Source organism: Anarrhichthys ocellatus, unplaced genomic scaffold (genome assembly GCF_004355925.1).
Source record: "Anarrhichthys ocellatus isolate YVR2014 unplaced genomic scaffold, GSC_Weel_1.0 scaffold86, whole genome shotgun sequence".
Taxonomy (NCBI): Eukaryota; Metazoa; Chordata; class Actinopteri; order Perciformes; family Anarhichadidae; genus Anarrhichthys; species Anarrhichthys ocellatus.
This window is the reverse complement of record NW_022280116.1, coordinates 1,715,753-1,743,285: the sequence shown is the minus strand read 5'-3', so window position 1 is coordinate 1,743,285 and position 27,533 is coordinate 1,715,753. Positions and strand designations below refer to the sequence as shown.

Sequence of the window (27,533 nt, the reverse complement as noted above, 5' to 3'; positions counted from 1 at the left end):
CGTTAAAGTGATGTATTGAAACAGACGTGAAGATTATATATCTTGCACTTAAGCAGCAGTTCCTTATAAAGTCTAGACAGCTCTATGAGTCTATTGTGTGCTACAATCTGACATTTACAGTTTTGTTATTTATAACAATGTACGTTTGCAGTTTTTGTCATCGTTGCCTTTGGTTGTGGTCATATTCTAGTCACCACTGACATTGCTGTGATCTGAAGTCACACCTCCTGACAGAGTATTCAGTTTTAAAGCTAACTCCATTCAATGACCATACAGCTGGTGCTGGAATCTGTTGTCAATAACAGCACGATTGCAAAGATGGCCAATACAACTTCCTTCCTCCTTTTAAGTACTAAAATCTGCTTCTGATGTGTTAAAGTGGGACATGTTGCAGTTGCAGGATACATTTGAAGGGATGCACGGACTCATCGGTCGATATTGAACTTGTTTACTGCCATCTGCCTATTGGCAACAAAGACAAACAATCACCGATGGCCGTGGTCGATGTTTATCTGTTGTGTCGCTTCAGTTCTGCGCCGGCTAAATGTTGTGGTGGTTACTTGCGTTTGGGCTCGAGTGAGTTTCACAGATGGAACCTTTTCAAAAGAGATCCATGTGGCCACTGCTTCGCTTGACCTCGGTGACCTCACTGACAGTAAGAGTGCCCTTCTGACCTCATCGCCTCTCTCTGTCTGTCTGCCTCCACCATTTACAAAACAAATACAGGCTTCTTCCAACTTCAAGGGCTCCATTGAGCAATAAAGAGAAAGTGATGAATTCTGTGCGTGTCCCCCGGGGGCCTTCGGCCCGAGTGATGTCACCACAGTAAGGTGTCGACCCCCTCTTAAGCTCTTCTCTGTGCTCAGTTGTCTGGCCAGTGTTAACCACAGCTAACACTGGCTACTGGCCAGCAGTCACAGCTCAGTTTCTCTTTAACTAAGGATGTGTCCTCTACAACTAATCACAGTCCCAGTGGGTTCCCAATCAGCGAAAAAATGTTTAAGTTACGATCAGCAGACTTTAACAATTGCTGTTAGAACAATAATGTGTTGACTTTCCAGGCAGTAGTAGTAGATGTCGGCGTGAAGTTTCCAAAACGAACAGTTGATGTAGTTCTCCTGGAATTAAGTCATGGTTTCCATTCCAGAGTTGATACTGGGCCAACGCCAGAGCGAACACATCTCAAAATGTTTTGAGGAATCTTTGGCCTAAACGTCTGCTCACCCACTGTTTGCTTTACAGATTCAGTCTCTGCTTCCAAAAGCCTCTCCATAACATTGGCTTTGTGTGTTTGAGTTTCAGGGCTGTAACCCATTTGTCAGATTGCATATCTGTAAATACAATCAACTCACATAGCTTTCAAACAAGCGTCTCCCAGCAGTGTTTGAAAAAAGAAAAAAATTTTGTTGTGGCAACAGCCTTTAATAAGGCCTTTAACCCAGGGTCAATTTAATGTGATGTCCCTTACATTCTATCATTGAAAAAAATAATAATGACAAATAATTGTAATAATTTCACTTGAACCTTTATACGTTTTCAGGGGTTTTAAGGTCTAAATAGAAATATATAGGGGAGTGAATGCAGGGTTTAAGGGGAGTTGGTCCTGGTAGTGATTACTCACAGTGCAGCTTATTCTGACCTAATGGGACATTCTGGATAAGAGCTCCAACTAAAAATTCTCATAAATAATGTCCAGCTTTTCACCTCACTCTTCGCAGTCCACTTGAATATGTAAATAAATAAATAATATGTAAATATCTACGGAAAACATCCTTTGCCCGAGGGCCTGCACATATACGATGCAGCGTATATGTGCAATGATGCAGCGGTTGCATCATTTTCTCTGAGCTTTTTTAGAATAACAAAATGGAAGAAGGGAAAAAAAAAGAAAAAGAACAGAGCACCCAAAGGGAAAAACAGAGGAGCGTGGAGGAAAAGTCCAAAAAGCGGATAGTGTGCTTTGATAGGGATAAGGAGGAAGAGAGGGAGATTAGAGCGCCTGACGGGGATATGAGAAAAAGCAGGCCAATTGCGAAAGGAAAAGTGGGATTTAAAACGGAGCCCTCCGGCAGCCATTTGGTCTGAGGAGTTGATGCGGCGTCCTCAAACCGCTGTAGAGCTGAGGTCAGACAAAATGTGGAGGCAATAAATTTCTCTTGCCTTTGGGGTTGCTCCTCACCACGGATAGAAGACGCCTCATAAAACAAACTCAAAGTCCTTCCCAACCTGGAGAATGGTTAGACATGTGTATTCCATCAGCATTGAGATCGTTAGAAATGTTTCATATGTAATTTATTAAGTCTCTGTTAGACTTTCACTTGCAAGCATAATGCTGTGCCGTGTTGTACGATGAGCGTGATGTTGCTGCTGTATGTATTTAGGGACAAAAGCCACAAGACTGCACGGGGGAAATGGTTAAGGAGACATTGTGTTAATGCAATCGCCTGTGATTATGTTCCTCTGCTCACATATTCAAGGTGAAATGCAGAGAGAGAGCAGGGAGACAGCAACATGGGCCTGCACTTGAAAAGGCAAACAGATGTGATGTTATGGGAGTTGCAGATGGCGTGGCTCACAGTGCTGAGCATTCATTTTAATGATTTAAACTGTTTTAGTGTTTCACCACGCACGTCATTTCAGAATTCATGCCGAGGCTATGAGAAGTCAGTCTCTGAGACTTCTGCCACCACCCTCAAAAGATGACATTTGAAAAAACAATCCACCGGCGTGATATAGTTCCAAAAAACAGTGTCCCCGTTTCTCAGGTTAATCTACGACACAGTGTGGTACAGAGTGTTGACAGCGAGGTCTGTGGATTGTCAACTGTAACTTGGACACTTTCTTTGGTCTTACGTCATTTTTTAATGATTTGAATATGAGCAACATTTCATTTGACTGATTTTAAAAAAAGACTATCTATAAGGAGTTGATTTGAAATGATCCACATGGCTAGATATCAGGAAGTGATGGAGGGGAAAAAAAGTGTGTGGCTAAACTGAAATACTGACAACTTAATATCCCACACAACACTGACCGACACAAAGCGATAAGATGGTTGGTATAGAGGGTATGAGCTTATTTCCATTAACATAATAGAAGCATTTCATGCTGACAGTACAGTGGTAACCCGCATGTTGTTATCACGTCCGTCAGGGTGAAAGTTATCGCTACGAGCGGATGATTATTATAATCACATTTTCCTCTCTATTTCTCAAACAGACGACCATCCAACTAGCATTTCTACATTTACTACATAAAGTAATGAAACGGACCGATTTGCTACTAGCTGCATTTTAATGAGTGTGTCGAACACTTCAACCACAGCTGCTTTCCCCATTCGTTTTCTGGCTCCATCTCTAGCAGCAACGACTGTTTCCCGTTGTTTGATTAGACGACACGAGGTAGCCTGAGGAACACAACGTTTCACTGCTGCTGCATCTCATTGGCTCGTTTTTTTTTTTTTTTGTGCAATTTGTCATAAACTTTGAGGAGACTGCGTTTTTAATTGAGAGATAATCACTCTCTTTTTCCCACCATGATGTCAATGTGCACGCAGCATCAGGTAGCCAGCTGGAAGCAGACGGGTACTGGGGGAGTAAAGAAAAAAGAAATAAATACAATTACTAAATACAATTACAGTAGTTCAAATGTTTTCTATATGTTGTCATGTATGGAATAACCCCAAATGAACACTGCAAGCATATTACTTTATTATTATAAACAAAATGTATAAACAGCGTTTGTATTGGAATGATTCAGTCACAACCGTTTCCAGTGTACTTTTTATGACAGTTTTGATAATCAGAAAAAAAATTGTTTTCAAAGCTGTAATAGTTCTGCTGAACTCTGAGTGGGAACATACAGTCCTGATAACTCCTGCACCATTTCACTCTCCACACTAAAGCTTGTCACCACATTGTCTCCAGCCACATATTATATTTCCTTTTTTTAAATACAAAGGCCTGAAACACGAGTCTTCCTTGAGTTTTACTGTGTTTCAGTCACGCGGCGAGAGCAAATTGTGCTGAGAACAACTTTCCTCTGAGTTCGTCTGCGTTCAGAATCTACGGTTTATTCTTTCACATCTGGCTATGTGCTCAGTTGATGTAAAACACCGGGGCGCTCTGACCCCTTGTATATGTTAACGCTCTGCTCTGGTAAGCGGGAATGTTTGACGTCATCCATTTTCCTTTGCTGCATACCTGCTTTTACCAAAATGTAAAAATGTTAGTTGATTTATATTTATTAGAACCAATTGGAACAATAAATCGGTGGAGATTAGATGATGAGTGTGCTTCTCCTGTGTGTTATAAGTAGCACCAGCAGGAAATGTCACAGTGTTTTATGTTTGAATATATGGCCACGCCCTGTCTATATTAACTGACTCGGTAGTTTAATGTATATTACAGCAAATGCGCATGTTATTTTATTTATTCATATTTTATTAGGTGCATCTCATGAAGTCAAAGTTGGACCGGTGGTGCGGCACATTGTTCACATTTAGAGTCAGTGCGTGTCATTTAGGATATGAAAACCACATGTTTGACAGTTTACCAGGACTGTGCAGGTGCAGGTGAAAGTCAGAGCATCAATATAGCAACAAACAGCGGTTTGCTATGTAAAGATAAAGTAGGAGTAATGTCTTCCTGAGCAGAGAATGAAGTCCTTCTCCCTCTTGGGTGTGTTGTGATCTGGGCTCCTTGCTTTGAATTTTATTGCATGTTGCAGCTGATAGCGCTGTTAGCAGCATTAGCTTCTAGCCGCCGGCTCAGACGTCTCAACGTTGAGGGCCGTGTGGAGGCAACAGAACCGCTCTGAATTCAATATTGAGCACCTCTAAGTATGCCTTACTGCATTTGTTCTTGGTTTAAGAACTAGAACATAAGGAAAGGATCTTGCATTGATGGTTTACACAGCAAGTGTTTACATTTCACGTTTGTTAGGATAAAGTACTGCACAGTATATGCTATTTACTCAACAACCTCTGTAGTCACATGTCTGCAACATTTGTGATGCAGAAAAGCAAAAAAAAAGGAAAGCAAACACAAAGAACAAATGTGGTCACAGAGTAACCTTCACATTGTGAAACGTAAAGGCACACAAAGAGAGACCAGAGGGATAACCCAGGTGAATTCAATACATGAGTTTTTCACATAAAGTGCATATTAAGAACATGCCATGCCCGACCAGAAAAAGATTGCCTCAGTGTTGAACTTTGACCCTGACCTTGGTGAGAGCCTCGGGACGAAGAAGGTCCAGCCTTTTTGCTTTGCATTTTTTTAATTCTCTCCAATTACAGCAAATTACTCATTTTCAGAGCACGCCATGTGTCGCACAGCATATTCAGTTCATAATGAGCACACGCATGTGCTGTAAATTGCATTTTCCATATGGCATCGAGGCACGTTTGATTGGTACATCTGAACAATTCTTCACTTTCTGCCACAATATTTCCTGACATTGCTTGAGAACAAGTGGTCACTTGCATAATCCATCCTTTAAATGCTTGGTCCCCCCTCTACGGCTAATTTAATTGAACTCAGAAAAGGTTATTCTGTAGCTTTATATTGTGTCTGAGATGCAGATTTAGACTATAATACCAGTTCTGCTCTACCACATACAGCCATGAGAATGAGATGGATCCAACCCAAGGCAACAGAAAGCAGTGAGTCAGCCAGTCAAATAGATAAAGAGGCAGAGGAGAGGGGATGTGTAATTTAGCAGGACCACAGTCCTCCAGGGCTGGACGTGGGATGGGAAAGGTTCGTCGTAGCTGTGGTCGCCTCTTTGAAGGGAAGGCCCACTGGAGACTGGGCCTGTTGATGGAAAAGCCTTAGACATGTAATCAGCGAGCTACTTATTCATTTCAACTTTTCCTGGCCTGAGCGTCTTCCCCCTCCCTCGAGATACAGAGCTTTTGTTTGTGGAAGCCAAAGTGAAGGGCGAGCGTGTTCGAACTAGAGCGTCATTTCAGATTTCAATACAACAAATCCTCCATGCATCAGAATATTAAAACAGACATGGGGCGAGGGATAATCACAGGGCGTTGATTCGCTTCGAAGCAAAACACCTTGTTGACATGATTTCGACCCATTACCACTCAAGGCTTTGGGCTAATATGTAAAAAGCTCTCCACTGATGTTTGTGGAACGGCTGCTTTTCCTGGACCGACCAATCACAGGTTGGAACAAAAGGTCACTTTGCAGAGGGAAGATTTATATTTGACCATGACACCGGGGGTTTTAGAGCAGGAAAGAGCAGCTGCAGCAGAGCCGCCCCTCAGCAGCTGTAACTCATTTGCATCTGGACTAGGAATCAGGCTGTACTCCTCACGGTATTAACCAGTCAGTTACTCTCACTGCAGTGAACATCTGGTTCAGAACAAGACTGGAAACAAACGTCATAAACGGTATGATTTCATAAACTGACCATCCAGTGGGCACTATCTCTCTGACAATTAGAGCGGGAGTGTGGCCCGCTTGGGGGGGCCGCACTTGGACCCACTCATCTTTTTATTTTTTCGAAAGGAAATGAGAATTCCAGCTTCATGTGACTCATTGTTTCCATCAGGTCATTTTCTAACCCCTCCACTTGTGGCTGCCATAGATTCTCCCCAAGCACTGCATGTTATGAGTATTTCCATATCAGCCAAGGAAAATCCATAAACTATCTTTTTTTTTTTTGTCTCCTCACATTTGCCAGCTACATGACATTTGTGGCACTGCGATTTTTTCTTCTTCTTCTTCTTCTTAATGTGTGCCATGACTTTTTTTGGGGGGATTTTTTGTTATCTGGCTGATGTCTGGTGAACTGCTCTAAATGATGGCACAGAGTACACACATGAGTCATGTTGAAGAGCTCCAGACTCCATGTTTCAAACCAAGAGGAGGAAACTGTCTGCCCCAGCTTCTGGCTGACTCGTGGAAAATCAAGCAGTCATCGTCGGAAGGAAGCATGCCTTCTCGCCGTTGTCACGGCTAAACTGTGTTTTTACAGCGTCTGTGGAAAAGTGTGGAACCTGCAATGAATTAACTGAGAGGAGGGGAAAAAGTGAACGTCCCTCTCCTCCTCCTCCTCCTCCTCCTCTTCCTCCTCCTCTTCAAGACTTGCGGTGTTTTTTTGTGTTTTTTCTTTAAGACCGCTCTAAAAACCACACTTCTCTTCCAGTAAATGTCTGCCCCAACACGCAGTGTTTGAAATCCCTGAAAACCCGACAGGAAAAATCTCTTTCCAGCTATGTGGCCGACAGCTCGGCCAGACATCTCCTGGTGGTGTGACGCTTTAATGTCTCGGCCATGAAAGGCCCTAACGTTACGCACAGTTTAACTCCTGTACTTACCTGAATGAGATCCCAACAGATAATGTTTGAGGCTGCAGAAACAATACAAAGACATGTTCACAAGAATTCAAATCCAGTCAGTCATAAGTACTACAGCAGAAGAGAACAGCCGCGCTTGTTCTTGTGAAACCCCCCTCCAAAAAAATACGAAAAACCCAGATCACTGTAGTAAAAAAAAAGTTCCTTCCAAAAATCAAGATTGATGGCTAAAGTGATTCCAAGCGTCTCCACAAATAAAGAGAGATGCACTCTGCGTTCCAGGAAGTACTGGTTTTCATTTGGAAAGGCCACAACTTAGACAGTGAGATGTTACTGGCTTTTTAATCACAGGCAATTTCAGTGCTCGACTTTCTTGTGTTTTGTCGTCAAATACTCTGCGGCTCACAGAACAAAAATGGCTGCAAAAGTATACCTTCAGGTTGTATTTGGAGTGTTGATCTTCTGAAAGTGTAAACAGATGAAAGCTGCATTCCTCAGCCAACACAGCTGGTTAGGTGAGGCATGGAGATGAAGCCTATGCTAAAGTCTGTCTGCTGCTACATACGGGTCATTATAGCGGTTGCTTTCTGTGTGGGTGAATGTGACTGTGTCTTCATATGTTCATGTGAGTCAGATATATAACTGACCTATAGTCAGACCCCAACACCAGACTGCTTTAAAATTGAATATATACACTGAGACGGGTTACCCAACAATGTGGAAAAAGTCCTAATGAAGTTTAAACAGACATTCTGTGGTGAATTGGCATCATTAGGAGTATATTTGAAGTGTTTCATGAGCATATTTTATATCATTATCTTGTATTTAATTCTTATTGCATTACTTTATTGCAAGATTGCATTAAGCATATTTTTGATATTAACTATCCTAGCATTCCTACAGTAAGTGTGTATGTTATCATGAAAGAATACGCCAAACTAGTAGGAAAACTCTTTTTTGTGTATGTGTTTTTTCCATGTCACTGTCTAAGGTATCACCTAAATCACAGCTGTACGCCTACTTGTGTGATTAGATGTAATGAAGTCAAGAGTGTGTGATTACACAGTGCGTTTCTACAGCAGCAACGCTTGGAGTAATTCTAGGTATTCCAGAGGTCCCAATGATGTCTTGTTAAGGCACGATTAAATGCAATTTACCAGTCACACCCTCCGTCTATACATTAGCTTTCTTTGATCTTGTACCAAGAGTCCCTTTGCATCTCACTGTACCTGCTTCATCACTTTTGACTTCATCACTGATTATTACATCTACAAATAGTATTTATATTCATAATCAATCGCTCAAAAACTCAGTAACAGACCTGCACGAGCAATACCAGGAACCGGAAATCAAAGCAGCTACATGGAATTCAGCCATGCTTTGATTCTTTAGGTTATTTACACCTTTACACCATGTCTTTATATTGCCACAATTATATATTTATTGTGACTGGTAATGATTACAGCTAACCTTTCAAATATTCTGCCTTAGTACATGTTTTCTTATAGTGTAAGTTAGTATGTGTTTTTGTATCAATGGTATACTTTTACTCCTGAGTAATGAAATGATTCCTGTAACATTCAGTCCTGATCAGGCTCTAACCTACATCATGCTATGCTATAGCTGTGCTTAGGCATTTAAACTCAGAACACTCGCTGTATTTGTATCTTCCTGCACATCTGTCCTGAACGTCTGTCCTCTGCAGTGTGTACACTTTCCCAGGTTTGTCTAACACTAATATAAATATGTAATGGAGACATGTTAGAACATGTTGTCTTTTGCACAATGCTAGAGCTGCATTTTTACCCGCTTGATCCTGCTCTTTGATTGCTGTCTTGAAATGTTTTTGGAACCATCCAGAATGTGTATGTGAGGTAGAATGAAGTCCTTAATGTAGCCTCTCTTGGAATAATACAGAATGATATGAACCTCCAACAGTAGTCAGGGCTCCTCTCTGCAGTATGCTTTCCCCTGTAGCTGTCTAACCTGACTTTACCTGCAGTCTGAGGCTCAGAGCTGCCTCCTGCTGTTTATATCAGGAACAGGTGAAGTCTCTGCAGACCTGAGAGAGGTGGGCTCACAATACAGAGTCCTTACAGACAGGGTTCCTGTTAAAGCCGTGTCACTACCCGCACACTCCCATCACGTTCACATCTCTTATTTCATGCTACTCTAGAGAAAATGCATTTTTGCTATTTTTACAGACAATATTTCCAGCGTTGTCCATAATTTGTTGCAAGCGTAAGGTACTACATAGGATACATGATGATCTATGTTGAGTAGTTTGTGAGGCGCACATTAGAAATATAAAGTAAACTTTCAAAAGTGGATAATGAGACTTCTGGGAGGCTGCAGGTTTTCTCTTTTGAACACGAGTCAGGCTGCATCTGGAGGAAATGATCTCATGTCTAACAGCTGCAAAGGGGCAGGTTACCCACACCTTTGCATCTATGACAGTGTTTGCAGTTGATGGTGAAAAGCCTTGTTTCACATCACACTTTTTTTCCCCTCTCCATAATGACTTTTTGAGAGTCTTTGTGTTGGATCAATTGTTCCCTGGAGGTGAGAGCAGCTGTTGAACGAGCAAACCTGAGATCATGGCTTCATTAGCATTTATAATGTGTCATGATTTTTTTTTGGCAATTATAATACCCGGCAGTGTTATCAAACAGGATAGTAACTCACCTACTGCTCCCCCTGAGGCAGCCGCGCCAAAGACGAATAAATTAATTTCGGGCAGCACGGTCGATGGTTAGTCCTGTTGCCTGATAGAAAGAAGATAGAGGCTTTATGTGCTCAAAAGCTCAAAAGCATAAGGGTCAGTGCGTTACACAACCTTGCTTATGGGACATGCCTCAGCCCCCCCGTGACCTTAAACAGAGGGAATAGATAAAGGATGGATATGAATGGAAGTTTACCTGGTTGAATGGGTCAAGAACATGTGATTTCTTCCTTCTTAAATTCTATCTTCATTCGTAAAGAACATTTTTTTTCAGTTATTGTTCGACACTATGTACACAATATATTAAAAAGTTTGTCCTGTCTTGTCTGCTGTTTCGCAAACCTTTATTTGATAAACAAAATGTTTAGGAAATGAAGTCCACTTGCTTTTAATTTGACTTGACACAAAGTGGATAAACTAACAGTGTCCGTCACCTCTGTGCGTCCCAGGAGATGACATGAGCTGCACGGCCGACGGCCAGGTGTACACCAACAGGGACATCTGGAAGCCAGAGCCATGCCGGATCTGTGTGTGTGACAACGGTCAGGTCCTCTGCGACGAGATCCAGTGCGATGAGCTGACCAACTGCGAGAAGGTGGTCATCCCCGAGGGAGAGTGCTGCCCGGTTTGTCAGACCGATGCAGTGACCAGCGGCGGGGAGGACACTTTCGGTGGTGAGCTGCTCTCTGTGGTTGTTTGTCAGGTTGAGAAGTGAAGAACATGTCGGTGTTTGGATGTGTTTTTATTTTATTTGCTACCTTATATTGTAGGTAGGGGCACAATGACACGCCCATATTTCTACACTGGCAAAAAATATTTAAAATACTTAAGAGCCCCAATTAAGGACAAGAAAACAGGAGAAAAGATGTTCACATTTGGAATCAATAATGACATCATCACCATGAAATATGTTTTTGACAGGTCTCTGTTGCCAGTGAAATAATCAATTCATCTGTCAGAAATAATCATCAAATTACTGCCATATGTGCTACATCGCCGACTCAGCATTCTCCGCTTTCATGCTGATGATTTATTGATGATTGTTTTCATACATATTCCTGACATAGAGTCCAATTATTGTAAGATTAACAAATAATTTGATATGTTTTTTTGTCTTTTCCTCATTGTAGGTGGAAGCAGGATCTTCAAAGTAAGCCACATTTTTGGGATGTTGTGCTGTTGCTACTTCATCTTGCTGATGTAATTAGTGTGACGGCATCTGGCTTTAAGCAGGGCCTGCTGTGGGCGTTGCCTTGTTTTCTTCTCTGTGCTATCTTGGAGTATGAAGTTTGAAATGTTTTCTTGTTTATCTGTTTATTTAGGGTCCGAAGGGAGAACCCGGGGAGGTCCCACTTGTGAGTGTTTGCTAAATATAAACTTGTTAAACAGGCCTACAGTATTTTTCACCCAAGGTCACCGTCTGAATGCAGTTCATGAACAGTGTGTTTGATATCATCCCTGCAGGTCACTGGTATTAGAGGCCGCCCTGGACCCATGGTGAGCACCTTGGTTGTTTGTTCTCTTTTCAGAAAGAATTTCCCTTTCTGCAAATGGCATGATGTGTGTAAATGTCCAACTACCTGAACTGACACTAGATGGCATAAGAGGACAGTAACCTCCTGCATAGCATCACCTTACAAGGCCTTCTGCACGGCGGATGCTCCTCTGGTCGTCTGAGTCACCGTGACATTTTAAGCGACCCTGCGACAGGTGTTGTTGTGATGTGAATGCAATAGTATCGCTCCCAGGACTTTAATTGTTTCTCTCTGTTTGTCGCAACAGGGGCCTCCCGGCTCTTCGGGAGACAGAGGATCTCGTGGAAACAAAGGAAGGCCTGTATGTCACATCCACAAGTCTCCACACAAAAAACTAGGGTCCTGTGTTGGCTAGTAATCTTATATTTTTATTATATTAATATTTATATGTAAACGCTAATGCATACATGCCAAACTCTGATTGGAACTAATCTTAGATTAGATTAAACCTTGTTGGTGCAACCCAGCCTCGGAGTACAACGTTTAATTACCCTGAATATAGTAGGCTACAATCGTAGTTGTGTGTCTTAGTAGGGTTGTACCGAATATTTCAAGGCTTCATTCATAACGCTGACATTCAAACTCTAAATTGACATTTGAATGTTTGTTTTCTTCTTTTTGCATGTCTATTCATCATGTTTTAACTGAGTTTGTCTGCAGAGTTTGCAGGCACAGATCAGCCGACACAATTCTTATTGGTATCATACTATTTGTGAAGCTAGATTCCAGTGGTGGTTGCGTAGGATTGTCTCTGACCTGTGCGATCCCAACATTTCCAATAACTCCAGAGCGTTATTAAGTGCAAAAGTCAAAATGTATTGAAAAATAAGAGAGGTAATCATTTCAAAATTCACAACATGTTTTTATCTAACTAAATATTCTGCTTCAATCTATATTTGTTGCCGTTTAGCCTTTCATAAAGTTCACTGCTGTCAAAAAAAAACGGTTTTCTCTCCGGCTCGCTGCACACAAAGAGAAGCTCACATTTGTATTAACGGGGTGGTCTAACAGCATATCGGATTAGCCTGCTGCCTACATGTTTTCATGTTGACTAAACTGACTGGTGACTTTATTATTCAGACTGATACATTGATATTTGTTTTTACATATTTCTATGTTGTGAACGGTTGTGAATATATCACGATGTCTAAATAATCCATTGATCGCTCATTCTGCTCTTTAAAATAGCATTCACATGACATCTTGACATACATGACAGTAAAATAAAAAAACATACTGGAGTACATACATTTTTAGTTTCAAGGGCAAGCAGCTAACATTCAAAATATAATGTAATGTGTCAAGTTGATGTATAATGTGCTTTGCAAGCAAAAACGTAGCAGGTTGATGAATGAATAAGCTGGACTTACAATACAGTCCAGGACAGCGTTATGAGGGTGATTTATTAGTACATAACCAATGGTTTTCCTCCTGCACTGACTTTACAGCTCATGGTTCATAAACTAACACAAATTAAACTACATCAGCTATTTCAAAATGTAAAGACATTACGGCCCACAAAATAAATAAAAAAAACAATAAAACTTGAAAACACAAGTATACACATTTTTTTCCACAGCCACAAAATAATGATTCATAGTCAGATTGAGCATAATTATTAGATGGTTTTCAAACGAGTGAATCAGCACCTCTCTCTCTTTCTCTCTACTCTCTAGGGACTGCGAGGCTCTCCGGGTTATGATGGAGAGCCTGGTATACCAGGTCAGCCTGGTGAACCTGGACCTCCCGGACCTCCATCGCACCCAGGAGTGAGTTGTGCGCTAAGGGCTCTCACATGACGTAAACACACATATGCAACCTTCAAGCATGTGCTAACATGCACAGTCAGAGCAAACACAAGACGGATCACCTTAAACTACTGCTCACAAACCTTAGAAACACATACAGTACGAAACCAACACTAAACTCTAAACTCTGGCGTAATGTATTAATCCTCACTCATCCTGACATGAAGTCAACACCCACCGTTGTAAATCAGCAGAAACTTCTGCTGGACTTTTTAGTGTAGATGGAGAGCAAACAATACTCATGGGGGCATATTCCTGCACAAGAGAACTTCATACTTCATGTACCTGTAATGCACTCACCTCATGTACTTACACTGGTGCAATATTAATCAATTTGCCATAATTCTAGCTGTCCCTTGGGTGTATATAATTTGTATCCAGATGTTCTTTTTTTGCCATACCGATGGATGGAAAATACATGGTGATTAAACACAGTAAACCTAAAACCGGAGGCTGTGTGCTTCCCCTGCAGGGCCTGGGATCCCAGATGGCCGGAGTTATGGATGGGAAAACAGGACCTCAAGCCATGTTGACTGGCTCAAGGGTAAGAGGATGTTATCAATATATGAACTAATCTAATCTGTCAATGTTTGGACCAATCAGGCAAAAAGCAGACAGATGCACTACATATCTTTCAAAATTAAGTTTGAATCTATATTGGAAAAAAACCTTTTTCTGCTTGTAGCTGTGGTAGAGAACAGTGGCAAGTTAGCAGTTAAGAGCAGCCCACAGGAACAGAGTTACACATTTTTGCACGGGTTTCCCACTACTTATATATTTATTAAGAGATATGTTGCAGTGATTGTGAAGCACTCTGAAACGATTTTGATATTTTTGGCTACATCAATAAAGTTGAATTGATTTGATTAGTTTTTCAGTTGTTGAAATCAAACCTGTCAGACAAACATTTAGCAAACCACTGTCTATGTTGATGTTTGAATTTAAATATGTTTAGAAACTTCTTAGCTTCAGATTGTCACCACCTCTTTTCTTTCCACCTTATATGATGGATTCTAAGCGACTACCCTTCAGTCAGGATAAGTGTGGTTGGCTTGATGTTATGCACAGCAAGGCGTGCATTCCACTGTACCCATAGACTCTGTATGAGTTATAATAAAGGTCTTAATATTGTAACCCTAGTTCTGTAAGCACAGGCGGAGCCCTGTACCAAGGGGACCCTGCCACTCTTACACCTCTCGCTGAAGAGGGTATTGGATGCTGGGCAGCATTGTGTGCTGCCTTTTATACTGTGGGTCCAAACGTATTCTGGTAGACACGCCCGGATTGGCCGGCTATGCTCATGCAAACTTTCAGTGGTCACTTGTTTGTGATTGGAGGCGAGTATTACCTACAGAGTCCAGTAGAGGGCTCCGCCGGGTCTTATAGAACTAGGGTTACAATATCGTAACCTTATTTCTGTTGAGTCCAGGGTCTCCATAAAGTAGGGGAACTTAGTTTAGTAAGAACTTACTTTAGTAAGAGACCAACTTTCTTAAAACATAAGGGCCAAAATTGGTGCAGTATAGATCAAGATATATTGACAAATATTTTCAAATATTTCCCATAATGCAAGTTGATAGATTTTTGTTAACTTCTTCCTGTCGAGGGGATCTTCTTTAATCATGCATATTATGCAATATTATTTTACTGTTGTTGCGATATCGTTGTTTCGATATGTAGTAGTAGCTTCCTGCAATAATATTGGCATTTTGGAGCCTCCTGCCATATACACACACCCTCTCAGACTTTTTAAACCAAATGTAGGTAATGTACAAAACATGTAAAAACATTGTCTTTGAATATTGTTATAAAACGTGCAAGATTGATAATCAAGATGAACTGTTAAGCACCAATGAAATATCTACTGTAAGCCGATAATTTAATGACTGTAAGGCAATTTTTATTTTAAACTGAAAGTAATTTTTGGTCTACTGCTCAGCCCCATAAAGAACATAAACAATCTTATTTATAGTTTTTCAGCCAATGACTTCAGATTAGGAAGTGTTTACTCGTATTCAATTAGAAAGTAGATTATACATGTTAAGTAGCATGTAAACAAGCTCACCACTTTGGTAGACTTTTAAAATCTATCCATGCATAATTTCGAACAGTTGATTAAGAATATCCTTTTTGTTACTTTTCTAATATTTTACCAGGACAATGAGCAACATTTAACTTTGACTTTCATAGCCTATGCTCGTAATCTAGTCAAATTAATGAAAGTAACAATTTATAGGCTTACGTGTTTTATATCTTCATGTGCTTGACCATTACTCAAGTGGGGAATAGGCCAGTAATTAATCAACCATTGTCTGTGCTTTGTCAGCTATTACCACATGGGTTCATAGAGTTTATCCATTAAACTTGAATCCATCAAATTAATCCACATTTCCAATGAGTGTTTAAGAGACTGTAAATCCGTTTAGAATGCCGGAAGTACTGGATTATTTTCTACTTGGAAGTCAAACATTTTTTGCTTAATGTGCCATTGAGCAACTTTCATAGGAATCAACGCGGCCACGCCTCCGACTCTGTATCCAGTTTCCTTCATAAATTATGCAATTAAGCGGATTTCTATTCATCATTTGATTTTGTATCATGTTTATTTTAGGGAGAAGCTGGAACAAGAGGACCTCCTGGGCCAAGTGGCTCACCTGTAAGTCCACAACAAGCTTTAAACTCTCACTCTGCAGTAAACACTAATAATACTTCAATGGCATTTTATGATTTTGTTTTGATCCCTGTTCATCTATAATCTAAGTGTTTCGTCTTTTCCCTCACTCTTGTAAGGGTCAAGCTGGACCCCAAGGACCTCATGGAGATGTCGGCGATCCAGGGCACATGGTATAACATCATTGATCTGTACAATTTGTGCATACGTCAAATCAGCAATACACATGGTTTTGCGTGTGATTTATATGGTTCTGATGTGCCGCTTGCTTGAGAGAGCAGCAATAGCACACCTACTCTTCATACACAGCTGCGTTACCCTAAATAAATTGTAATTGTACGCTGATGGATTTGAAAGGGATGGGTTGTTGCTGGATGTTAATAATCTGACTGTGACTTTTTCAGGGTCCTAGTGGGCAAAGGGGACCTGAAGGCCCTCCTGGGAAACCAGGTGAAGATGTAAGTCAGCTCTGGTACAAACTCACATTGTGTCTGACTGAAGGATGCACCAGTTTTATGTCTAAGTTAAAGTAAAAGGCCACTCTTCCAACATTCACTCTAACATTTATATTGCACTTTCTATAACTCCGTGTATTCAGCTACAGTAAGACTAAAAACAGGAAGACGGTTTGAAAAAGGTTGAGTGTAAATCTATAACTAAAAAATGAGTCATACAGCTAGACAGGCCTGGCTGCATTTATAATAATGTGAAAGTAGAAGATCCTGGAGATACAAGTTGACGGGTAGTATACCCACAAATGTTAAGTGAACTGTCAAAGTGTTTTGTTTAATTACATATAGTAGGCTATCATCAGTGAGTCCATTTTTAAAGATGTTTTTATACCATTTTCTTTGTTTTCCTTTCATGGGTTAGTATAACAAAATGAAAGACTATATCGTCCTGAAGATAATGAAAGCATTAAGTGTCTATGTTCCCAAACATCTTGCTACCTACAAACCTACAAAAGCCTATCTCCAGCTCTGCATCTCAGTACAGTATACTGTCAGAGGGTCTTTGTGTACCACAAAATCTGAGAGAAGAAATTTGACGTGCGATTTGGCGACAGTCATTTCACTTTCACCGCTAAATGTTTCGCAGCCAAACAAGTTTGTAACGTGTTAACGTCATGTTCTCAAACAGGGAGAAGCAGGCAAAGCAGGAAATAGCGGAGAAGCTGGATTCACTGGATCACAGGTACACTTTCAGCCCTTTATACCTCCATCACTTAACTGCACACACTGTGTGTCTTCTCATTGAAATGAGACCCCAACAGATGTGCTGTTAGTGCACCTTCAATAGATATGAATGCCAATGCTGTTCTGTGTAACATATTTCAGGGATCCAGAGGATTTCCAGGAACGCCTGGGCCTCCTGGACTGAAGGGTAACAGGGTGAGTAAACCAGAGTCTACAAATTAAAAGCATGTTTATTCCAGAATACATTTCAAAGCATGTGTTAAGTATTTTCCTTCTGTTTCCCTAACAGGGCCATGGTGGAATAATTGGCCAAAAAGGTGAAACTGGAACTGTTGGATCCAAGGTATGAATTAATAAAATATAGTTGGTGAAGCGAAACCTGTTTGACTTACTAGATGAATTAACTGCTTTGCTAAAAAGCCTTTAAATCACCTTGCCATCTGGCAATCATATTTCTAAACAAGTGCTTTCTTTCTGTGGTTTTGTAGGGTGCTACAGGGCCTTCTGGTCCATTGGGAGCACCTGGACCCATGGTAAGTTATATTATAATGCTTACTTTTTTAAGGTATTCATGGAGCTAGAGAATTTTTGAGCAGGTCTGACACTTGGGAGTTTCCTGGAGCAGCCCATACAGATTATACCGTTTATTATGCAGAGCGTATGTGGACTGCAGTACACAAACTTCTGAAGTTTCTGTCTCGAATGAGGCAGGACTATGTATCCAGTGAACTGTAAATAACCCCTCTGAACTTCCTAACTTTAAACTTTTGCATTGAATGGAGGGCAGCTGTAATTTATCACTGTCTGCGTCTAACAGGGTCCTGCTGGGATGCCGGGGGAGAGAGGACGCTCTGGACCTGGCGGTATTGCAGTAAGGATAACATTACTACGCACCAGAAACATCTGCTGCCATGATCATATGTTGTTCTTTCTGTCACAGATTTGAAAAGTAACGTGTGGTTTTACCGTATTGAAGTGTGTATCCATTGTTTCATCAGTGGCAGCTGTCCATGACTAAAAGGGAGGGCCTTACATCAGTGTATTACTGTGATTTATAAGTCAGAGTGATTCGATTTTGTCTTTTAGGGTAAACGTGGTATGCCTGGTAACATCGGAAAGCCTGGTCCAATGGTAAGTCAGCATTCACTGTGTTTTATCATTGTGGATTTACTGTACCCCTCAGTGACTGTCTTATACAGCTTAGCATAGATGCTCATGTACCGTTTAGGTGGATGTGAGCGGGAAAAGGACAGGAACCACTTATCACCCTCTTAAACTGTGCATATTTCATTCAATATGTTTGTACATTTTCCGTGTGGATGCACATTTTCAGCGTTTATTACTTAAGTCTAATTCCCAATATTATTTGATTTAAAAGGGTCCATTGGGTCTCAATGGACCACCTGGATATCCGGGATCACCAGGAACGAAGGTACGATCACTAAAACACTCTTCTTTCGGCTATATGCTCATGCTGAGGGGCTCTTTAATAATGGACAGTTTTCCATTACATTGCTTATTACAATTACCTGTTTATTTTTGAGACCTATGTGCTGTATATAGATGAAAACTGCCAATAAATTGCCAACTGTATTAGTGTCACTTTTCTGTATATCAACTGTACTTTGTAATGGTCTTCAACAGGGACAACCTGGCCCGACTGGAGTCCGAGGTCCAGTGGGCCCACAGGGACAGAGAGGAGAGAGCGGTCACCTGGGTCGAGCTGGACCTGTTGGCCTCACGGTTAATTTCTTACTTTACTTACAAATCATAATTTATCAGTATACTTAACATGTCAATATGCAGCTCAGTGCCCTGCTTTGATGATCTAATCGTTGTATACATAGGGACCCGGGGGTACGGATGGTGGCCCAGGTAGCAAAGGACCAGTGGTATGTATTGTACAGAGTCATTTCTTTTTAACAACATATTCACTATTTTTGACAAGGATAAGCAAAGGTCACATATGACATGGATTACTTTTCACAGGGTAATCTTGGTGTTCAAGGTCCAGGCGGCCATGCTGGACCCCTTGGCCCACCAGGACCTCAGGGAAGCACTGGTCAGCCTGGTATCAAAGGACAGCTGGTAAAGTGGTTTTAGATATTAGAAGAATCTTGCTTTTTATTGCTGGGATCTTTTTAAAAAAAAAAATGAATAAACAGTGTTGCTAGACATTCAGGAGACTCACATTTTTGCCTTTTGTGTTACAGGGAGACCTTGGTGTAGCAGGATTTAAAGGAGAGGGTGGACCCAAAGGAGAATCTGTAAGCTTCTACTACAGCTAGAATTAAACAGGTTTTAATGCTGCTCTATGAGACACATCATCTGTATTAGAGTAAAATAATGCATTAATGCTGAAATAAAAGCAATTGTTTTGTTCAGTGGACATTTATAGACAAGGACATGTTTTTAAATTTAAGTAAGGGAATAGGTAAGACTTGGAATTACAGCATTTTCTGGCTTGTGTGTCAACTCTCTAGGGTCCCCCAGGCTCGCAGGGAGTGCTCGGACCTCAGGGTGAAGAAGGAAAGCGAGGGCTACGTGGAGACTCTGGCTCTCTCGGCCCTCACGGTCCTGTCGGAGAGAGAGTGAGTCTGCATTTTGTGTCCTAAAGTAGTGTTGCTTTTCTGGAAACACACAGATGCAACCTTTACTGTTTGGTGATTACATCATTAGAAGCATCAGTACAGAATCCATGTGCCCCATCCATCTGGTTATGTACCATTGTTACTCATCTTTTTGTGTAAGAATAACAATGTGAACATGACTAACTCGTGATCTGTTTTTTAGGGAGCTCCTGGTAACAGGGGATTCCCCGGTGCTGATGGGTTGCCAGGACCTAAGGTACATAATTGTCTCCTACTGTATATCATAGTAATGATTCAAACAAACTAGGCCAGCTATATCGATAGTAGTAGCTAATATCAGTAGCTTATTGCCAGAAGGTACCAGAGGTTGTGCTGTTTTGTTTGGCATTCACATGTTTCAATCAGCTAACTGAATGACTTAACATTCTTTCTATAGGGTGCTCTAGGAGATCGTGGAACATCTGGCCCACCAGGGCCAAAAGCATCTGTAGGAGACCCTGGGCGTACAGGAGAACCTGGTCTACCAGGTGCAAGGGTAACATTGAAGACCTCCAGTTTTGATTCACTATATCATTACATTTACTATGTTTGTCTGTATCCCACATTTCCATTGCTCATATTCTATTTTTTTTACCTCTTAATCAAAGGGTCTTACTGGTACCCCTGGAGTCCAGGGAGCAGAGGGCAAGCCAGGACCACTGGTAGGTTACAGTTCTCAACCACATTCACAGTGAAATATATATAGTTAGCTTTCAGCTTATGAGAACTACTATGATAATAAGAAATGATTGAGTCAAAGTGTGGTTTTTGTTTTGTTAAGGGAGCTGCAGGTGAAGATGGTCGTCCAGGCCCCGCAGGGTCAATTGGAAACAGGGGCCCCGCAGGAATCATGGGAGGGCCAGGCCCCAAGGGCTTCAGTGTAAGGCTAAGTCACTCGAAACGTTGCAATAATGATCAATCAGGTCAGTCTGTTTATCTCCTGTTCTGTTTCTAATACAAAACATATATTTTTACACTCAAAGGGCGACCCAGGAAAGACAGGTGAACAAGGATCTGGGGGAGTGTCAGGTCAAAGAGTGAGTACTGTTTATGAATGAAAAGTTGTGTTTGTTTTGCAATGGGAAGACTTAGGGACTTCTTCCACATAAAATAATTGCCAGTGATTCATTGATCTGTCAAAAGTAAGCATAGCAATGACACATAATCAGTATAATAAAGAAACTGCATGGATCAACATAATGTTCTGTCTGTTCTGTTGGCTGTTGTACTTGCTACATGACTGCCTTGTTTTTCCTTATCTTTGATTCCACAATGATCTACTTTACCATAGAAGTTATTAGTCAGTAGTAGATTTAGTTACCAAAACTAAAAAAAACTCATACAGCCATTAACACACCATTAAACCCCACATGTGGCAGGTTGTTAACTGTCTCAATGTCTTCAGGGTCCTCCTGGAAAAGATGGAGAGGTTGGCCCCGCTGGCCCCCCTGGCCCATCTGTAAGTGTCTGATTCTTCTCTGGTTGTAGTCATTTTTGTTTTTCACTGCTCTCACAATTGACTGACACATTACTTTGTCCTCTTAAAGGGTGTCGCAGGAGAAAGAGGAGAGCAGGGACCTCCTGGTGTAAATGGATTCCAGGTGCGTAGTCGGTTTTTGGTTGGTGAGAATGCTACAAAAGTAATGAACACTGACTTTGAGACTGTAGGTGTGAGAAGAAAGGGCGGTGTTAAAAGGTCATTAGACCCCAGTCTGTGCTGAAGAGGTGCTCAGATTGTCATGTCTGGCTGTCCTGTGTTCGTAGGGTTTGCCTGGAAATCAAGGCCCTCCAGGAGAATCTGGAAAACCAGGTGACCAAGTGAGTGTGACAGATGATATATAAATGCTGCTTTGGGCTAAATAACCCTCGACTGAAACACATTCTTTTGAATCTACAATCTTTGATGTTGCTCTCTGTCCTAACACAATTGTCGTTTGAGGAACTTGATCATGATTCACATTGAACTCAACATAAATGATACCATTGTTTGTTTCCTTCAGGGTATTCCTGGAGAGCTTGGTGTTGTGGGTCAAATTGGTCCAAGGGTAGGTGAATTTTCACTATGGTACATTGCGGTCAGTACAGTTGAACAGCTCAAACTGATGTTTTTTTCTTTCCCAGGGAGAGCGTGGTATTCCTGGGGAGAGAGGGGAGCTGGGTACAACTGGTCTGCAGGGACCTAAGGGTATCCCTGGGGCACCTGGTCCAGATGGACCAAAGGTAATGTAGACAGGCCTCAACTAGCAGCAAAAGATTATTTTTGAAGGAGAATACCACTGAGTGCAGAACCACTCAAAACAGCGTCAGACAAATAAGGCAAAGTCTATTTGGAACTATCACGAGATATTTTCAAATTAAATGACAAGATAGTTGTGAAGCATTTACAGTGAACGGGTGCACTAAAAATAGAGCAAAAGTGCAGTATTTGGTATCTGTTATGGCAACAGACTAGAGTAAAGGTGCTCCAATCAATAGACCACACATTTTTACAAGCCAATATTTGTTCTAAATAATCTGATCATTGTCTCTATAGGGGGCAATCAGATAACGCAAAACACACGAGACAATTTCTTCTTGCGCCGCAAAAATGACTTCACCAGAGTTGTGTCTCTAAGAGAGAGAGAGGGGAATATGTTGCGCATGTTGCCTGCCAACAGTTGTCAATTCATGATACTTTCTCATCTCTTAATTTGAATACATACATACATACATACAATTGTGATTTGCCTCTGAAATCCTGACCAGAGCACCCTTAGTCCGGAGTGTATGCAGAGCATTGAGTAAAAGTTAAGAGGAAAATACATTGTATGGATATCACGTATCTAGAAGTGCCAGTGTACTTACCGCATACACAGAGACATGTAGACTTCTGCATAAAATATAAATGCAAAATATAAATGTTAGCGGGCATGCCCGCAATTAAATGAAGTATGTTTGGTTGTACCGTATAATTTGATACATGTTTAATGCTCAAAAGCAATGAGCCTGCTGACATTGGTGTTTGTTTGTCACTGAAGGGTAGTCCTGGTCCTCCTGGTGCACTTGGTGACGCGGGTCCTCCAGGTCTTCAGGGAATGCCAGGAGAGAGGGGCATCTCTGGCCCTTCTGGGCCGAAAGGTGACAGAGTAAGTTCATCATTATCTTCTTTTCTATGCAATACATTTTTTACATATAATGTATAGTACATATGGATATACCTGAACAGCACAGTGGTTTTACTAATGTGGGGGAAAACATTGTAAGCAGCAGTTAGTTCCAGTGGAAATGTGCTGTATTTTTGGAAGATGGAAGGTCTTCTTAAGTTGCAATCAACAAATCTGTGTTGTCTGTCATGTCCGTGTTAAATTAACGCAACTATAGGACATGTTGCCAACTTGAGTGCTGACGCCTTTTTTGCTGTCTTTTGTATAGGGAGCAATTGGGGAGAAAGGATCAGAAGGTACAGCTGGAAATGATGGTGCAAGGGTAAGCAAAATATCTTACATTTACACTTGTGAGACGATAAAACCCTGTAATGTACAAGTGTACATTTGACACTTGTCACAGCTTGTTCATTAAATGTGAACGTGACTTGACTGCACAAGGTACCGGTAACAGTGAGTGGAGTAACCCAACCAGATCTGTTTTCTGTCAACAGGGAGTCCCAGGTCCCGTTGGCCCGCTAGGACCTGCAGGACCCAGTGGTGAGAAGGTAGGATCTTTTTTTTCTTTCTAAAGGCTGCTATTTCCATCACAATGATTCAAGGTGATGACACGTTTTAGGAAAGCGTTGGTTCCCAGGATGCCCACTATGTTGTCATATATTCTCTTGGCTTCATCTGAAGGACAGTCTTTGGCTTGCATTGCCTCTGCAAACATAAAAATACAGGATTTATGGGGCAACACAGGCTCAATGAATGGTTGTAGAAATAGTACATTTGTAACATCTTTGCAGGGAGAACCTGGACCCAAAGGACCACATGGACCCCCAGGATCCAGAGGAATGCCAGTGAGTAGACCTGGCCAGTGTTTCAAACTTGAAGTCTATTCAGGCCATGTAAATACCGGTGATACAGAATGGGTGTGTATCAATACAGCGCTTCAATATAATATTCTCTCATCTTCAACAGGGATCCAGAGGTGACCCTGGCCCAATTGGTGCTGTTGGATTTGCTGGAACTCCTGTAAGTAGTCATTCATTGTCACATTGTTTTATTTTATTTCCTAAGAAATATTTATGTCTCTTAATAATGCTGTAAAAATAATATCAGATTAAACTTGTTTTGATGTACCCTTTGTAATATTACCAACATTTTACAGGGTCCTGATGGCCAACCTGGAGTCAAGGGAGAGCCTGGAGAACCAGGCCAAAAAGGAGATGCTGGATCACCAGGACCTCAAGGCTTGTCTGGTGCTCATGGACCTCATGTGAGTTGCACATGTCAAGACAACAAATGAAAAACTGCACTTTTTGAAATTTGTTTTTTCATGTGGTTGTTCCGTGGTATATTTTTGCAGGCCACTCCTTGATATTGTAAACAGTGTCATCAGTCGTCTTTGTACTTTTATTTGGTCCACTTTGGAAGTTTGAGTGTATTAACTCCTGCAAAACAATTTATCATGGGTGTACTGTATGTCTTTAAGGTTCCAGAGAGGCAAGCTTTCACCTGCAAATATGCTGCTGATAAATGCTTCTCTGTTTTGTTTGTAGGGGCCAGTTGGTGTTGCTGGACTGAAAGGCGGAAGAGGAACACAGGGTGCACCAGTAAGATCTTTTCATGATTACAGAAGTTAGACGAAAATGTGAAATTAGATGGAGTAGAGCACAGGAAGCGTGTCAACCCTGATTGTTAAATTCCTCTTATGCAGAGTTTAATACCTGATGTGTTTGAATAACAACTTCAGAAACTTTGTTCTCTTTCTTAATTCTCCAAAAAGGAGATATTGCAATCTGTCATCAAACTTGTCAAACTTTCTGCTTTCAGGGCCCCACTGGTTTTCCTGGATCTGCAGGACGAGTCGGCCCACCAGGCCCAACTGTAAGTACTGCCCTGAGTTTGTATGAAACATTAGGGTAACAAGATATGACATTATATTTGCCGTATTAGTTCAAAATTGGAAGGCTCACCAATGTTTAATATAAAATCAGGATGTGATGTGACTCCCTTAAACATGGAAGAGTGAGGATGATGTTTGCACCTGTTGAAGATTAACTCTGGATTACTGTAATGAGATCTTGGTTATGGAGGAGCTGCAGCTTTTAAACTTTCCAAAACAGACAATCTAACAATCACGCACACTTGATGCAGCAGTTGGCCAAGTGTGCAGCGTGTCTCACCCTACTTGGCCATTTCGGAACAGGTGTGCAGCAGTCGGATGTAAATCCTATACAACTACATGCCTCTATCTCATGACCACTTCCAATCCTGCCAGGGTCCACTTGGAGAACCCGGACCCCTTGGGCCTCCAGGGAAAGAGGGTCCTCTTGGTCTCCGTGGAGACCATGGAGCACCCGGAAGACAAGGAGAGCGAGGACCAGCAGGACCCGCCGGCAGCCTCGGAGACAAAGGGGACTCTGGAGAAGATGGACCCACGGTAAACTCAAGTTATTGTTTTGCAATTTTACATTTTAGTTGCATTTTTAATCAAAACTAATTCCCACCTAACCACAAATTAGTAATATGTCACTTTCTAAAAAGAAATCAGTTATTTAGTAAAATTGGTAAAATTGCCATTTGGCATTTATAATAACAATATTTGAATCAATCAAACCCAGACATTGCCTTGAAGCAATATTATGGTAAAATAATATCAAACAATATTTTTCCCAGCACACTTTTTAAATGTAGGCGCTTGATCATAACTACGGGGTATATGGCTCCTCTTAACACAAAATGATTTGAAATAAGTCTTATTGGCTGTTGTGGTGTTATTGTCAACCAGACATATTACACCAGGTTGGAATACACTGGGATCCCAATCTGTGTTTTAGGTAAATGTTCTGTGTGTGGTGTTATCTGCTTTAGGGTCCCGATGGTCCTCCAGGCCCAGATGGAACTACCGGACAGAGAGGCATTGTGGGTCTTCCAGGTCAGAGAGGGGAGCGCGGGATGCCAGGCCTTCCGGGACCCGGGGTGTGTATTCTGCACATTTACACATGAATCATATTAATCCTGAAACTTTGTCTTAAATCAGTAGGTTTCATTTCCCTGCTTCTAAAGAGAATAGTTGATATGTATTTTGATTAGTGTGTATTATGCATCGTCCTTTTAGTGCAGCATTGTGAGTTGCCTGATTCTTTTTTTTAGGGTCCCCCAGGAAAACAGGGATCCACAGGAACATCCGGAGATAAAGGCCCCTCAGGCCCAGTTGGTGTTCCTGGTGCGAACGGACCTCGTGGTGATCCTGGTCCTGATGTGAGTTCAACTTCCCAATTGGTTATGGCTCTCAAATGATATCAGTGTGACTGTCATTTTGTACAGCTGTCCTAATGTTTCCTGTCTGGTCCTTTAGGGCCCTGCAGGATCTGATGGCCCGCCAGGCAAAGATGGTGGTCTAGGACAAAGAGTAAGAGACAGATAGAATGGAAATGGCACTTGTTTGTTGTTTTACACATCGCAAGTGGCTGACGGCTGGTACTTTTCCAGGGAGACCGAGGAGATTCTGGTCCAGAAGGTTTGACTGGTCCCCAGGGACTTCCTGGCACTCCAGGTCCTGTCGGTGCAACGGGTGATGCTGGAAGGAGAGGAGATGCTGTAAGTGGACTCCTAGAAGTTTATGTTCAGTGTGTTAGTCCATCAGGGAACAAGACTGTAATAACAGATTCATGCGTGATTACATTCTGGGGGTAGATCTGATTTAAGCCCGGGGGGGGACGTGTTGGAACGTGTATGAGCTTAATACGAAGTGATAGGAATGATGTGTTGGGGTATAACAAGGAGTTGGAGAGTTTCCAGTGCTGGCAGAGAGATCTTTCTTCCCTTAGGGCCTTCTAATGATCTGACTCATTTGCAGGGCTCAAGAGGACCTGTTGGTCCACCTGGCTCGGCTGGAAAGAGAGGATTAGTGGTGAGTGTCCAACTTGTAGTTATACAGTACACTAACATACACTTTGCTATGAACATTACTGCTGAAACAAGCCAAGAACCACAATGAAAAACGTACCCATTTCTAACAATAATCATGAAATGTGTTAAAATCTCTCTAATTCAGGGACCCCAAGGACCAAGAGGGGATAATGGTGACCTGGGAGATCACGGAGAGAGAGGGCAGAAGGGACATCGAGGCTTCACTGGTCTGCAGGGTCTTCCAGGACCTCCAGTAAGTTACAGTGGTGTTCAGTAATCCTATTATGCTGGCTCAACTCGCTGTGCATTCCCTTCAGGAGGCCTCATCCACCCTTTGTATACATTTTTTTCCTCTGTTGTTCAAAGTCACTTTTGCCAACTGTGCATCAAATGCAAATGTGGTTGACACAGCTTCTGGTTCCTTTAACATCGTTAAACTACTTATTCACACAACTGTAGTGCAGAGCAACCAACACAAATGCAGTCAGCAAGTCTTACAATACCACTGTTCTCAATCCACATCAGATTGTACTGTCGTGAAGCGGTTCAGGAGAGGCTCCAACGCAAAAGTTTAGAAAGTCAATTTCATGTCCAGGTTTTTCTGAAT

The 27,533-nt window shown here is 41.6% G+C and overlaps 1 protein-coding gene across 1 annotated transcript in view; it reads left to right on the top strand.

Annotated features, from left to right (window-relative positions):
- Positions 1-27,533, top strand: part of LOC116398603 (collagen alpha-2(V) chain-like) — a 41,065-nt gene that overhangs the window by 7,838 nt on the left and 5,694 nt on the right. Inside the window, exons 2-48 of the mRNA XM_031875056.1 lie at positions 10,490-10,714; positions 11,171-11,190; positions 11,363-11,395; positions 11,505-11,537; positions 11,823-11,876; positions 13,252-13,344; positions 13,856-13,927; positions 15,995-16,039; positions 16,174-16,227; positions 16,459-16,512; positions 17,195-17,248; positions 17,392-17,445; positions 17,540-17,593; positions 17,739-17,783; positions 18,068-18,121; positions 18,337-18,381; positions 18,629-18,682; positions 18,895-18,993; positions 19,098-19,142; positions 19,240-19,338; positions 19,464-19,517; positions 19,734-19,841; positions 20,044-20,097; positions 20,278-20,376; positions 20,489-20,542; positions 20,662-20,760; positions 20,864-20,917; positions 21,286-21,339; positions 21,428-21,481; positions 21,645-21,698; positions 21,881-21,925; positions 22,002-22,100; positions 22,898-23,005; positions 23,292-23,345; positions 23,518-23,571; positions 23,815-23,868; positions 23,990-24,043; positions 24,180-24,287; positions 24,571-24,624; positions 24,845-24,898; positions 25,293-25,454; positions 25,886-25,993; positions 26,168-26,275; positions 26,373-26,426; positions 26,507-26,614; positions 26,874-26,927; positions 27,072-27,179. Of these exons, the coding sequence (XP_031730916.1) occupies positions 10,490-10,714; positions 11,171-11,190; positions 11,363-11,395; positions 11,505-11,537; positions 11,823-11,876; positions 13,252-13,344; positions 13,856-13,927; positions 15,995-16,039; positions 16,174-16,227; positions 16,459-16,512; positions 17,195-17,248; positions 17,392-17,445; positions 17,540-17,593; positions 17,739-17,783; positions 18,068-18,121; positions 18,337-18,381; positions 18,629-18,682; positions 18,895-18,993; positions 19,098-19,142; positions 19,240-19,338; positions 19,464-19,517; positions 19,734-19,841; positions 20,044-20,097; positions 20,278-20,376; positions 20,489-20,542; positions 20,662-20,760; positions 20,864-20,917; positions 21,286-21,339; positions 21,428-21,481; positions 21,645-21,698; positions 21,881-21,925; positions 22,002-22,100; positions 22,898-23,005; positions 23,292-23,345; positions 23,518-23,571; positions 23,815-23,868; positions 23,990-24,043; positions 24,180-24,287; positions 24,571-24,624; positions 24,845-24,898; positions 25,293-25,454; positions 25,886-25,993; positions 26,168-26,275; positions 26,373-26,426; positions 26,507-26,614; positions 26,874-26,927; positions 27,072-27,179 (3,356 nt within the window). The remainder of the gene's footprint in view (positions 1-10,489; positions 10,715-11,170; positions 11,191-11,362; positions 11,396-11,504; positions 11,538-11,822; positions 11,877-13,251; positions 13,345-13,855; positions 13,928-15,994; positions 16,040-16,173; positions 16,228-16,458; positions 16,513-17,194; positions 17,249-17,391; positions 17,446-17,539; positions 17,594-17,738; positions 17,784-18,067; positions 18,122-18,336; positions 18,382-18,628; positions 18,683-18,894; positions 18,994-19,097; positions 19,143-19,239; positions 19,339-19,463; positions 19,518-19,733; positions 19,842-20,043; positions 20,098-20,277; positions 20,377-20,488; positions 20,543-20,661; positions 20,761-20,863; positions 20,918-21,285; positions 21,340-21,427; positions 21,482-21,644; positions 21,699-21,880; positions 21,926-22,001; positions 22,101-22,897; positions 23,006-23,291; positions 23,346-23,517; positions 23,572-23,814; positions 23,869-23,989; positions 24,044-24,179; positions 24,288-24,570; positions 24,625-24,844; positions 24,899-25,292; positions 25,455-25,885; positions 25,994-26,167; positions 26,276-26,372; positions 26,427-26,506; positions 26,615-26,873; positions 26,928-27,071; positions 27,180-27,533) is intronic.